General features: G+C 37.9%; 1 protein-coding gene across 1 annotated transcript in view; it reads left to right on the forward strand.

The window, feature by feature from the left end:
• Positions 1 to 6,175, forward strand: part of Paip1 (poly(A) binding protein interacting protein 1) — a 28,846-nt gene extending 22,671 nt beyond the window's left edge. The window contains exons 9-10 of the mRNA XM_005392735.2: positions 3,464 to 3,557; positions 5,799 to 6,175. Of these exons, the coding sequence (XP_005392792.2) occupies positions 3,464 to 3,557; positions 5,799 to 5,892 (188 nt within the window). The 3' untranslated portion in view covers positions 5,893 to 6,175. The remainder of the gene's footprint in view (positions 1 to 3,463; positions 3,558 to 5,798) is intronic.
• The last annotated feature ends 6,206 nt before the right edge of the window (positions 6,176 to 12,381 follow it).

Raw genomic sequence — 12,381 nt, forward strand, 5'->3', positions numbered from 1 at the left:
TTTTCCTTTTGTTTCTTCTGAATAGCAGGCAGTGAACTGGTGTGTGCTCTACCATAAACAAATTACTTTATGTGAGGAAGGTGAGGAAGTAGAATTAAGTTACAATTTGTCAGCATCTTCAACTTCACTAAATGTTGTCAAATTGCTTTCCAATGCAATTATGCCACTTAGTATTTCCACCAGCAGCTTATGAGAGTTCCTGTTCTCATAAGGTGTGGTGGCGCACACCTGTAATCCGAGCACTTGGGAGGCTGAGGCAGGAGGATCATTGCGAGTTGCAGACCAGCCTGAGCTACAAAGTGAGCTCAAGGCCAGCCTGAACTAAATAGTGAGACCCTGTCTCAAAAAAAAGGAGAGTTCCTGCTAGTTATCTTTATTACAAGACTTAGATTTTTCAGTCCAGTTGTATGAATCTCTGTCTTGTCATTGTATTTCCCTGCCTGGTGAGACAAGTTTCTTTTCCTTTTTCTATTGACATTTTGATTTCTTCGAGCATTGTCTGTTTGTTCTTATTTTTATTGGGTCATTTGTCTTACTAATTTGTGATTCTTTCTGTATTGTAGAAAAAGGTGACCCTTAGTCAGCTGAGGCTTTCACTTTTTTCAGTATGCCTCATTTTGTTTATAATGTCTTGCAAAAGCTTTGAGTTTTAATATGACATTCATCAGTCTTTGTGCTTTTTCTGACTTTACCTAACCACTCTCAAATTTCATTTTCTTCTAAAAAATCTTACTTTGGGGCTTTTAATATTTAGATCTTTAATCTACCTGGCTAATCTTTATATGTGGCAGGTATAGGAATTAAATATTGTTTCCATAGTCTTGTCTCAGCAATAAGTACTAAGTCATCCTTTTTCTCTTAGTTATATAAGATAGTGTGTATCGTGTTTGTTCACAGGGACCTTCTGTTACTCTTTCTGCACTAATACCACACTTTTTTTTTGAGACAAGGTCTCGCTATGCAGTTCAGTCTGGCCTTGAGCTCACTTTGTAGCCCAGCTGCCTCAGCCTCCTTAGTGCTGGGATTACAGGCCCACCATGCCCGGCCACACTCTTAATTATTCTTGTTTTGCTATATATCTTTCTATGTGTAGTAAGACAAATCTTTCCTCTTATTTTTCTTCAGTTACATTGATTGATTTTCACTGTTGTTGTTTGTTACCTATGTCTAGTTTGTATAATGGCTTATTATTTCTGGTAACTTTTGTTCATGGAAATTTAATTTGATTTATCCAAACTGAATTTTGTTTTGTATTTCATTCAGTTTATCTTGTTTTGATCATTCGTACATGTTTACTTTTCATATTTTTGTTTCATTTTCTTAATTCTAATTCTGATACTGTTTGTGATTTTCACACATAGGAAGTTATTTCCTTACGTCGTGATATTTCTGTTTCAAGCTCATGTTTGGCTTTAACTCTTTCTTAAGCTTCATTCTGAAGTGATTTCAAACTTCTAGTAAAGTAACAAATGTAAAAACTGTATGAAACATATCCATCTCCCTTTTACCTAGATGTCCTTTTTTTTTCCAGTGTAGTCCTGGGATTGAACCCAGGATTTTTGCACTGAGCTATATTCCCATCCCTTGATATTTTTTGAGACAGGATTATGCCGAGTCATTGAGTTGTCCAGGCTGGGCTTGAACTTGTGATCTTCCTGCCTGAGCTTCCCAGAGTGCTGGGATTACTAGGGGTATTTATGTGCAAGTCAGATGTACTTTTTGTTAACAGTTAAACTCATCAATTTATGCTCTCTTCACACCCATTTTTTTCCCTTAACCATTTGAAGTTACATTTATTATGGTTCTGTATGAATGCTTTAATATTTTACTTTTTTGCTTTTCTTCATTAAAAATGTTTGAATTATAACAATCCATTAAAAAATCATTTTAAATCTATTAAAAAATGCTTCTGCTGGGAGAGACAGGGTTATCTATCACTCCAGAGGCTAGGAATAGGGTTTTTTTTGTCATAGGTGTTCTTCATGTGAGCAATAGAAATTTGAGGTACAGGTCCATTGTTACAAAGTCTTGCAGATCAATATCTCCAGAGTGCCTGAATCCCAGTCGGAACTCATGCGGACACATGAGCTTCCTCCTTTTTCTTTTTGGAAGCAGGGTTTCTTTATGCAGTTCAGGCTGGCCTTGAACTCACGTTGTAGTCCAAGCTGCCCTCGAACTTACAACTGATCCTCCTGCCTCAGCCTCCCATGTGCTAGAGTTATAGGTATGCATGACCATGCCTGGCTTTCTGTGGGTTTTAAAATCCACACCTCTCTCATAACAGAGACCAGAACCATCTGTCAGCCTCCTGACAGCAGCTATAGTGGTTTTTGGACAACTTTTAGGTTTTTTCAGTTATCATCTGGTGCCTTGATTTTTTTTTTTTTTTTTTTTTGTAGGTGAATTCATTATGTAAGATAATGTCTCATCTACTATCTCAGTCATTTGTAAGGCTGGGTATGATGGTACACATCTGTAATCTCACTTGGGAGGGTGAGACGGGAAGATTACTGTGAGTTCAAGGCCAGCTTGGATTACATAGTGAGATCTTGTCTCAAAAAACCCCCACAAAGCCAGAGGTTGGGGGGCTGGGGATTTAGCTCAGCGGCACAGCGCCTGCCTGGCAAGCGTGAGGTTGTGAGTTCGATTCCCGGTACCGGAAAAAAAACAAAATCAAACAAACAAACAAAAATCAAACATTTGTATCAGGAAGGCTGTGTAGTCAAAATGGTCCATAAACTGTCAACAGTTCTTTATCCAGTAATTATAGTATCTTTCAAGACCCATGGTGGCTTTTGTTCTTAAAAAACTAATTTTTAACTAGTAGTGTTACACTTAATATACACTGATCCACTTTATTACTCAGAGGTAAGGATTCTCTGTGTAGACATACTAAGTTGAAAAGGTACCCATTAACTCTGCCTGCTAGAGCTGGCAGGTAAACATCGATAGTATTACCTGTGTCTCCTCAGGAGTCAACCCAGGGAAAAGAGGCTTGGAGCTGAAGTAAGCATAGTAGATTACCTTTACAATCTCTCAAGGAAGGGAAGAAAAGAAAATTCCCTCTGCTGAAAACGTTTGACAAGTTAACCTCATCAGATTCACTGAATTGCTATTACCTGGTAGCCAAAAGCTTACTGCCCTGTGGAGGAGTAAGGTGAAAGCTGGGCGTATTGGGAGGCAGGCAGGCAGGAAGGAAAAACAGTGTGGCTATATTGTTTCTCCCCAGCAGAACCACAATTTTGTCTCATGAAAAGCAGCATAGAGATACATAATTCAGGTTTGTTAGTATGCAGTGGAGTGGAGGAAATTAGTAAACATAAGTAGCATAAGTTTTATGGAAGCTATTTTATGTAATGGGGAGTTTACTGCTAGTTAAGCATTGGTTTACTTAAATGAAAAGGGACAACTCATCATTTCATACAGTTTTTAAATTGAGCTTTTTGTTTTTGTTGCCTTAAAGATTACCAAGAGAAATATCAAGAGTTACTTGAAAGAGAGGACTTTTTTCCAGATTATGAAGAAAATGGAACAGATTTATCAGGGGCTGGTGATCCGTAAGTTCTTCTTAGTTCCTAGTTTGTGTTGTTTTGTTTCTATGATCAGTTTTTAGGTAGAGAGTAGAATAGAAGAAAATAATGAAAATGGCATTTTGATTTGATAATGTTTTAGTACATTGTTTGGAATTGATATGTTGTTTCGGTTACTTTTCTCTCATTGCTGAGACAAAATACCTGACGCCCAGAATTAAGGAGGAAAGGTTCACTTAGCTCACAGTTTGAGGAGGTTTCAGTCCATACTCAGCTGGCTCCAAAGCCGAGTGGCACATGGCAGAGGGCAACTATTTATGGCAGGGCAAAACAGCAAAAAACAACAGTGCAAAAGAGAGGAGAGGCAGCAGCAAGTAGCCTCTTTCCCTCCCTTACATTGTATGCAAACTACCTGCCCCAGGGTAGGTGTAGTGCTCACATCCATAGTTCCAACTTTGGACCATGGATCAATCATAAACTGTAAAAGCCCAACCCATGACTGCACGTGGCCTTGGGGGAACATGCAGACTCAAACTGTAACGTGTACTAAAAATTTTCAGAAATCATATTGAAAACTCAGGCTCTGATTCTAAAAACATATAGTTGAGGGAAAGAAAATAAAACATAGTATTCTTAAGCATAACTTTTAAAATAATAGATTTTATTATACCTAGAATTTAAGACTCTAATACTGTAAGATCTTGGGTGACCTCTGGGCTTGTTTCTTCATCTGTGAGACAGGAATAGTAGTACCCACCTCTTTGAATTTTTTTGAGAACTCAGTGAGAATACATTAAAAATACTTGATAGCATTCTAGCACATAGTAAAAGGTTTTAATTTTAGCTTTTAAAAGAGTGAAGAAAACAAGTTACTGTATGGAAATATTTAAGTTGATAGATTATAGTCTTGTTCTCATGTCTCAATTTCTTCGCCTGTTACTCTCCCAGTGCCTTTAACTTGTATGTATTTGTACAAGCTACTTAGGTTCTTTTTTACCTAAGGTGGTGGTGGCGGGAGGAGGGGGATAAGTTATGCCTGTGACTTTAATTTTTCTTGTATCTTTCATGTGTATTCTAGTTAAAAAAAAAACTTTTATTTTAGTGCTTATCTTCTGATCATTTAAGATCCAGAAATACAACATTGCCATACCTTTATATAATTCAATAAAAAATACAAAGATTGAAGGACCCAGAGACAACTAGGAACTTTTAATACTGCTGGGTATTAAAAGTTGTTCTTGGCAGTAAACTGCGATTTTCCCTAAAAGTTTTGTTCAATAAGCATCAAGTTCTCTCGCTCTGATAAGCTTATGGATGTATGAACATGTGGTGGTTTTATACAAAAAACGAAGAAGAAATAGAAAGAAAATGACCCATCTGCAGTTAATAGGTTTGGCAGATACTTTTGTTGCACTGGTAGGTGGAAGAGATTTTTGGAAGGTGAGGTGAGAGTGGAAGGGCATGTAGACAGCATCATGTTGTGTGGAAAAAGTAATGAAAAGGGAAAAGATGCAGAATCAGATTCTCTGAAATGTAGTCAAAATTTTGTTATTTACTAAACCTCTTGTTACCACTCAATTTTTAAAATTTCCAAAACGAAGATGCTAGAGTACCTTTTTAACACAACTATGGAAATTCAGTAGGAGTGTGTACATTACATTCTTCATTGGCTCTTTACATTTTCCTCCCATACTTAATAAACAAGGAAAACCTTGCTTTCTGTAATTTTAAACTTCTAATAGTTGAGGGAAGATTCTAGAATGGGCAACCTCTAAATTAACTTCCTATTTGGAAGTCTGATTCCAGATAAATGGGAATGTATCTTGTTATTGTGGAAATGACCTAGCAGAAATCAGAGCAGGAATAATACTTTCTGATGTTAAATATAATGAAATAGTAAAATATCAAGAGGCAAACTCTTATCTGAATTACCTTGTCACTATAGTATAATTATTAATAACATGCATCTTGAATCTCAAGTTTATATATTAAGGCTTTGATTAATAACCTTTAGTTAACATGTCTAAAAATATAATAGAATCGTAATATCAGATATGGAGATGCAAAATTGATGTAGAAGTTCACTTGCCAAAATACACATTTGGTTTTTTAGGGACTACCACTTAGATAATTCTAAAATTAATCTTGTATTTGTTATAATTCAGCCTAGGAAAGTTGTCACGTGTTTTCTGTGGCTTTGTAGCTTAAGACGTTTTCTGAATTGAAAAAGCACTAAACTTTATGAATCATCTTTGGGTTCTTTTACAGATACTTGGATGATATTGATGATGAGATGGACCCAGAAATTGAAGAAGCTTATGAAAAGTTTTGTTTGGAATCAGAGCATAAGCGAAAACAGTAAAGTTAAATTTCACAGTATCAGTTTTATAAAGGTTTAGGTATGATGATTTAGCAGAACACAAGAAAGCAAGAACATGTGTCATACTTATACCAAATTAAGGATGTTGAGTTATGTTACTAATGTATGCAACTTTAATTTTGTTTAACAGTATCTGCCAAAATAAACTTTATTCCCTATAACTTAAAATGTGTATATATATAAAATAGTTTATTATGTACAGTTAATTCCACTGTTTTGGCTGCAATAAAATCAATTTTGAAATAAATGAAATGTTGAAAGTAAATTTTACTAGCTCGTTAGATGCTTATCCTTTAAGTTTTCTTTCTTGAGGGAAAAATCTCAGCCTAAAAATACATACAACTGCAAAATGTAGCATTCTTCTTTTAGATAGGAATATTACAGGTTTTATTTTAGTTTGATACTTACATCTTAATTAATTGAATTTCAAATACTGCTGGTTGTAATGGCACACACTTGAGAGGCTGAGGCAGGACAATCATTGTGAGTTCAAGGCCAGCCTGGGCTACATAGTAAGTTCCAGGCCAGCCTGAACTATATAGTGAGATCTTGTCTCAAAACAAACAAAACTAATCATAGTCATGAACATCCTTAGCACTTAGTCTTGGAATATATCAACAACTGATATCATTAATGGGGGAAAAAACTTAATTCCCAGCATAACAACCAAGACTCTTCACTGAGGTTATTCCAATTCAAGAATTACTGTTTTGTTTCTTTTACTTGACTAACTTCATTACCCTAAGGCCTAGAACATTATTCTGTTTTTATTTATATGGCTTTCTCCTTTTTATTTTGTAGCATGGGTTGTATTGACTTTTTTACTAGAGAATTTTACTAGATATTTATCATTCAAGTTTTCATCTGCTTTATAATTGATACACTTGAGGATCACTTTTCTAATACTTTTACTATAATGTGGTACCACCTCAGCCCAATCTAAGTAATATTTTTACCTAATGTCAAATGTTTTTCCAACTAACTAAAAGTAAAACTTATATATAAGAGTTGCTTGTAAATATGCATGTAAATAGTTCTGTTAAAATCCACTGTTTTACATTTGATACAGCTGTGTCTGCTAATACAGTTAGCTTTCTCACTTTTCTGCCTGTTTGTTCAGTCTGAATTAAAATTAGAGTTTGAAAATAAAACTTATATAGTTTTGTTTCCTCAAGTTTTTAAAGTGGTATTCTGGTATTTTAAAAATTTGGTGTTCAACTTATTTATATAAGAAATTTACTTTAAAATCAGAGAAACCATAGTACAACAGAGGATATTTGATTCGGTGTCTGTTAAGAATTCAATGCAATAGCAAAGAAGTCTAACTAGAAAAACTAGCAATGGGGCTGGGGATTTAGCTCAGCAGCAAAAGCGCCTGCCTGGCAAGCGCAAGGTCGTGAGTTCGGTTCCTGGTACCGGAGAAAAAACCAAAAAAAAGAAAAACTAGCAGATATACATTAAAATTTTCAGATTCTTGTTTGAAAAGGGAATTTATTTATTTTATATATATATATAGATGAAATTAGGGCCAGGTATAGTGGTGCACACCTGAGGCAGGAGGATCCCTGTGAGTGAGGCCAGCCTGAACTAAATTGTGAGACCTTGCCTGCAAAAAAGGTGAGTGGTGGGGTGGGGTGGGGTTATTGGACTTATACTAGGATTCTTTTACAAAGTGTTTCCTGTAATGTAACTGTTAGTATAATCTACAATTCTGTAAAGATAGTGCTTACAATACATTAGAACAAGGACCAAGGAATGCTAACTGCATATACTTTAAACTTCTAGCAGTTGTTCTGTAAATAATCATCCAGCATTTGTCCATTAGCTCATTATCATCAGCTAATGCTATATTCAAGAGTAGGTGTCAACAGAGTCAGTATATGTTCTAGATACTACTTTGGCATAAAAAAGCCACCCAGGGGCTGGGGATGTAGTTCAGGGGACGAGTACTTGCCTACACACAAGGCCCTAGGCACAGTCGCCTGCATGGGGGGATAAGCAGAGGGGAAACCACTCTTTAGTGTCTTAACCATTTTATGTTTATGTGCTTCAGGCATTAGATACAGTACAGTGGGGGTGGATTCTCTATTGTGTGATGTCTGAGGCTTTGTCTGGGAAAACTAAGGGCTGGGGATAGCTTGAACAGCTGAGGGCTGTACTCACCTGGAGTCATGTCACAGGGCTGGTGACCAGACTTAAATCACTGAAAGCCAGAACTAGACTGGAACTACTGACAAGAACCATCTACTCTTTAACTTGGCCTATATGTTGCTTGGAGTTGTTGTAGGCTGGATTCAGAAACTTAGACATTCTAAAATACTTAGGAAGGCCAGGCGAAGTGGCACACGCCTCTGGGCGGCTGAGGCAGGAGGATTGCCACAAGTTCAAGGCCAGCCTGGATTGCATAGGGAGACCTTGCCTCAAAAAATACTCAGGAAAAAGCACTTAGAAGTCATTCAGCATTACTTCTACATTATCTTGGTTCTGAGTGAGTCACTAAAGCCATATCAGGCAATCAAGCAGTGTGTGGATGTTTTAAAACTGACTATAGTTGACCTTGTGTCACAGTTGTTGACCTTTAGAAATGCCATGTTTTCAAAAGGAACATACATGAATGTGTTGTATAAGAATTAGTGTATCTGCAGTGAACAAGATTGTTAGTAAATGTCACAGTATTGTGTTCTGGCAGCAAAGCACAAATATTGCTCTTTAAGCCATTTAAGTGGAAACATCTTTTCCCCCAGACCACAGAGCTTTAACTTATTGGGAATACTTTGTCCCCTACTGTACCTAGCTGACACTTACTTAAAACTTGATTTCAGTGGAAATGTTTTGGTTACACCTTTCTGCTATATGCTGTCACAGACATATATTTTATCTTAGAACACTTCATACATCTTGGAGAAGCTGGTATATCATGAGTATGAGGGTGTTAGAACCTAAACTAGGGTTTGAGCTTCGGCTGGGTAATTTGGGGGGTGGTCTAAAGCATTAGAGGGTCACTGAAGATTGGGAGTTGTCAGAAAGCAAGGGTAATTCTATAGGCACTTACATTAAGAGAACAGTGGGGAAGACAAGTGTGGACTAAGTTGTAAAAAATTCAGTCACATTTGGCATGTTCAGTATGAAAGTTAAATCCATTGATGACTGGAAGTTGGCTCAGGCATAAAAAAAGCACCTGTAGTGGTAGGGTGGGAGGACAGGGACAGAGCAAAGGTCACAAGAAACACGTTCTTCCAAGCCTTGAGGAGCTATAAGTACATAATGATAACAGCGTTTTGTGACCACTGCTTTGATACCCCTAGAACTGCTTCTACCCATTTACTACTGGAAATCCAGTTGCTAAACTGTGACGGCACCCAAATTGTTCCTAGTCTCGCCACAACAGCATCCTACCTTGGACTCTTAGAATGTAGGAACCCTTCTGCAGGAACACAAATCTTACAAAGATAGCACAATCCCGTGTGGAGCACACACCACCTGCAGTCCCCTTTAGTGTGTGCTCTTGCTTTTCAGTCAATACATGCTTTTTGCAGACGGCAGGTATGAGGCTGGTGGTTTGTGGTTTAGTTGACTAGATTTTAGTGGAGGTACTTTATTTAAGTTCTTGTATGCTGCTGCTCTGTTACCCTGCCGAAACACCAACCCTGGGTGAGCCTAATACTGCTGCATCTTTGCAGCTAGAAGTTATATAGCTTTGTTATTCCAGTACTAGGGAATTGGACTAGGGGGTGTGCCACCAGTCAGCCCTGTACTTCATATTTTTTGAGATGGTCTTGATAAGTTGTGCCTGGCTTTGAACTTGCAGTGTTCCTGTCCCAGCCTCCCAAGTAGCTGGAATTAGAAGCATGCAGCACTGCGGCTGGTTACAGGTCATGCTTTTAGTAAATTCGTACCACGATAAATTCACGAACACCTTTAGGCACTCAGCACTGCCAGCAATCTTACTCTTTCTCTAATCCCTTTTTAACAGCTTCATACCCTTATCAATCTCTTCAGCCCCTAATGACTTGCTTCACAGGAAAAAGCCCGACAAATGTACACAAATATATGTGTACTCCTGTGTAGGAAATATCCTATTTTTTAAAGCTAGTTATTTAATGTGCTGGAATCCTGTCTCCTGTCAGTTTCATGAAATTTGTGTGTGTGTGTGTGTTAAATGTAGCTCTTGTGTGAGTTGAATGTGCCTCTTAGCAAAAGAAATCTGGCCCTCATATTTCTCCCAACAGGTCTGCTTCATAGACTTCTCAAGTGTTGTCGCATATTTTCCATTTCCATATCTCCTACTTGTTCTTCAAATCCACTGTGATTTCTACATTATATACAATGACTTTTGCTACAGTCACTAGTAACCTTCACATCACTAAAGCCAGTAGACGCTTACTTCATTTAAACTTGTCTTCTGGCAGTATGTAAGATAAAAATTGAGAACCTCTAGGCATCTAGTACACAATAACCTGCTCTTTATGCTGTTTCTCCCCAGTGCTTCTGTGGGTTTCTCTTCCTTTACCTAATGTCTAAAGACCTATGTTCCTCAAACTATTTCATCCTCTCTTGTAGCTTCAGTTAGCTCCTGTCAGCGAGTGACTTCCAAATGTTCCCCCCCACCCCACCCCCCGGTAGTGGGAATTGACTCACGACGTTGCGCCTGCCAGGCAGGCGCTGTGCTGCTGAGCTAAATCCCCAGCCCCCTCAGATTTGTTTCTGTCTGATTCCAGACCTTTACTAACTTACCATTTCCACCAGGTGGACTTAAAATATTTAACTCATACCATAGCTATATTTATTCCTCTGCAACCCCCTCTCACTGATGGCACTGCCACCTTTTCACTTGCCCCAGATTTCTACATTTCCCTTAAGTACTAGGTTCAGTCATTCCCAAGAAGAGTTGGGCACCGAAATATTTCTTGGAACTGTACTCTTTGCTCACTGCCCAGGTTCTAAGTTCCAGCTGCTATTTTTCTCTCATGTTGATTTGTTTTTGTGTTTTTCATTGGAGTCTTGCTGTGATGCTCAGGTTGGCATCCAACTTCAGGTGTGACTCAAAGAATATTTCCACCTTCGCCTCTTAAGTAGCTGGTGTTATCATACGAGCCAAGCTTGTGGTCTCACATCAGGGAATGAAGTCGAAAACCACAGGGGAAGGTTAGGAGAGTCTTTATTGGAAATAATAGCTTCTGGATTTCCAAGAGGTGACCTGAGTGGGTGGCTGCTGAGGCTCTTTGCCAGGGGTATTTTATACAGCAGAATCACAACTTGGGTAACCATGGATCAAACTACAGTCAACCTATAGTTACGTATAGTTGCCTAGCTAATATTGGTCCAATAGGGAAGTGAGGCACATAGCAAAGGTAAATGGTGAGCATCATTAACTTTAGCTTATCTATAACTTTTAACATAGAACAAAGGCATTTCCTGGGAAGGAATGGGAGTATGGGTTAAGGTGTTTGATCAACCCATTCATGTGTCTGATGGAGTATGTAGGCTTATTGGACCAGGTGGTGTTAATCACAGTGTAATCAAAAGCTGCTGTTTATGTCTGCATGCCTGGTTCTCTTCAAATTTGTTGCTGGCAGAACTTTGATGTATCTCATCTTTTGCACTGACTTCCTCAAGAGCCTGATCCCTCTCTTACTACCTGTTAATCTAATTTAGCTGTCTATAATACTGAGGGTACAGGCACCAGTTACAGCACCCAACGTCTCCTGTTGGCTTTTGAAAAGCCGCGTAATGAGCACTACACATCTGCTCTTGCATCCTATAATCCATTCTCCACTCAGCAGTTCCAGAAATCTTTCAAAAGTACAAATAGCATCACAAAACTACTCTGTAGTAGAAATTCCATTTAGAAGACTCTTAGATATTAGAGGGTAAAAAGGCTAGGGTGAAATAGAACTAAGCACTATATTACAAACTGATGTCTAGAATGCCTTTGCACTTTACATAAGATTGAGATGCATTTGTATAATCAGCCTTTTAAAAATGAAGGTGCGTTTACAGAGGTAGATGTCTTCCTATCCCTTTGTGCTGTCATTTCTGCTTGAAGACTTTGTAATATACAAGTATACCTCAATAAAGCTATTTAAAAAGAAAGCAAACAAAAAGACTGGCCAGGTATAAACCTCTTTTCCTAGTTTGGTGTCAGAAAATAATGTCACAAGATAAAGCTCATGATTCATAAATCCATAATGATCTGGCCCCAGCCACTCTCTCTTTCAGGCCTCTCTCCTTTTGCATAAACTTCCTTGCTTTCTTTCAAGTCATTTAAGTGGAAACATCTTTTCCCCCAGACCGCGGAGCTTTAACCAATACGTTGTCTTTTACTGTACCTAGGTAACACTTACTTAAAACTTGATTTCAGTAGAAATATTTTGTCTTGGTTACACCTTTCCACTATATGCTCTCACAGACATATATTTTATCTTAGGAACACTTCTATGAGCATAATCAAAAGATTTAGTCTTTCCAATT

Source organism: Chinchilla lanigera, unplaced genomic scaffold, assembly GCF_000276665.1.
Source record: "Chinchilla lanigera isolate Chin_1 unplaced genomic scaffold, ChiLan1.0 scaffold00045, whole genome shotgun sequence".
Lineage (NCBI taxonomy): Eukaryota > Metazoa > Chordata > Mammalia > Rodentia > Chinchillidae > Chinchilla > Chinchilla lanigera.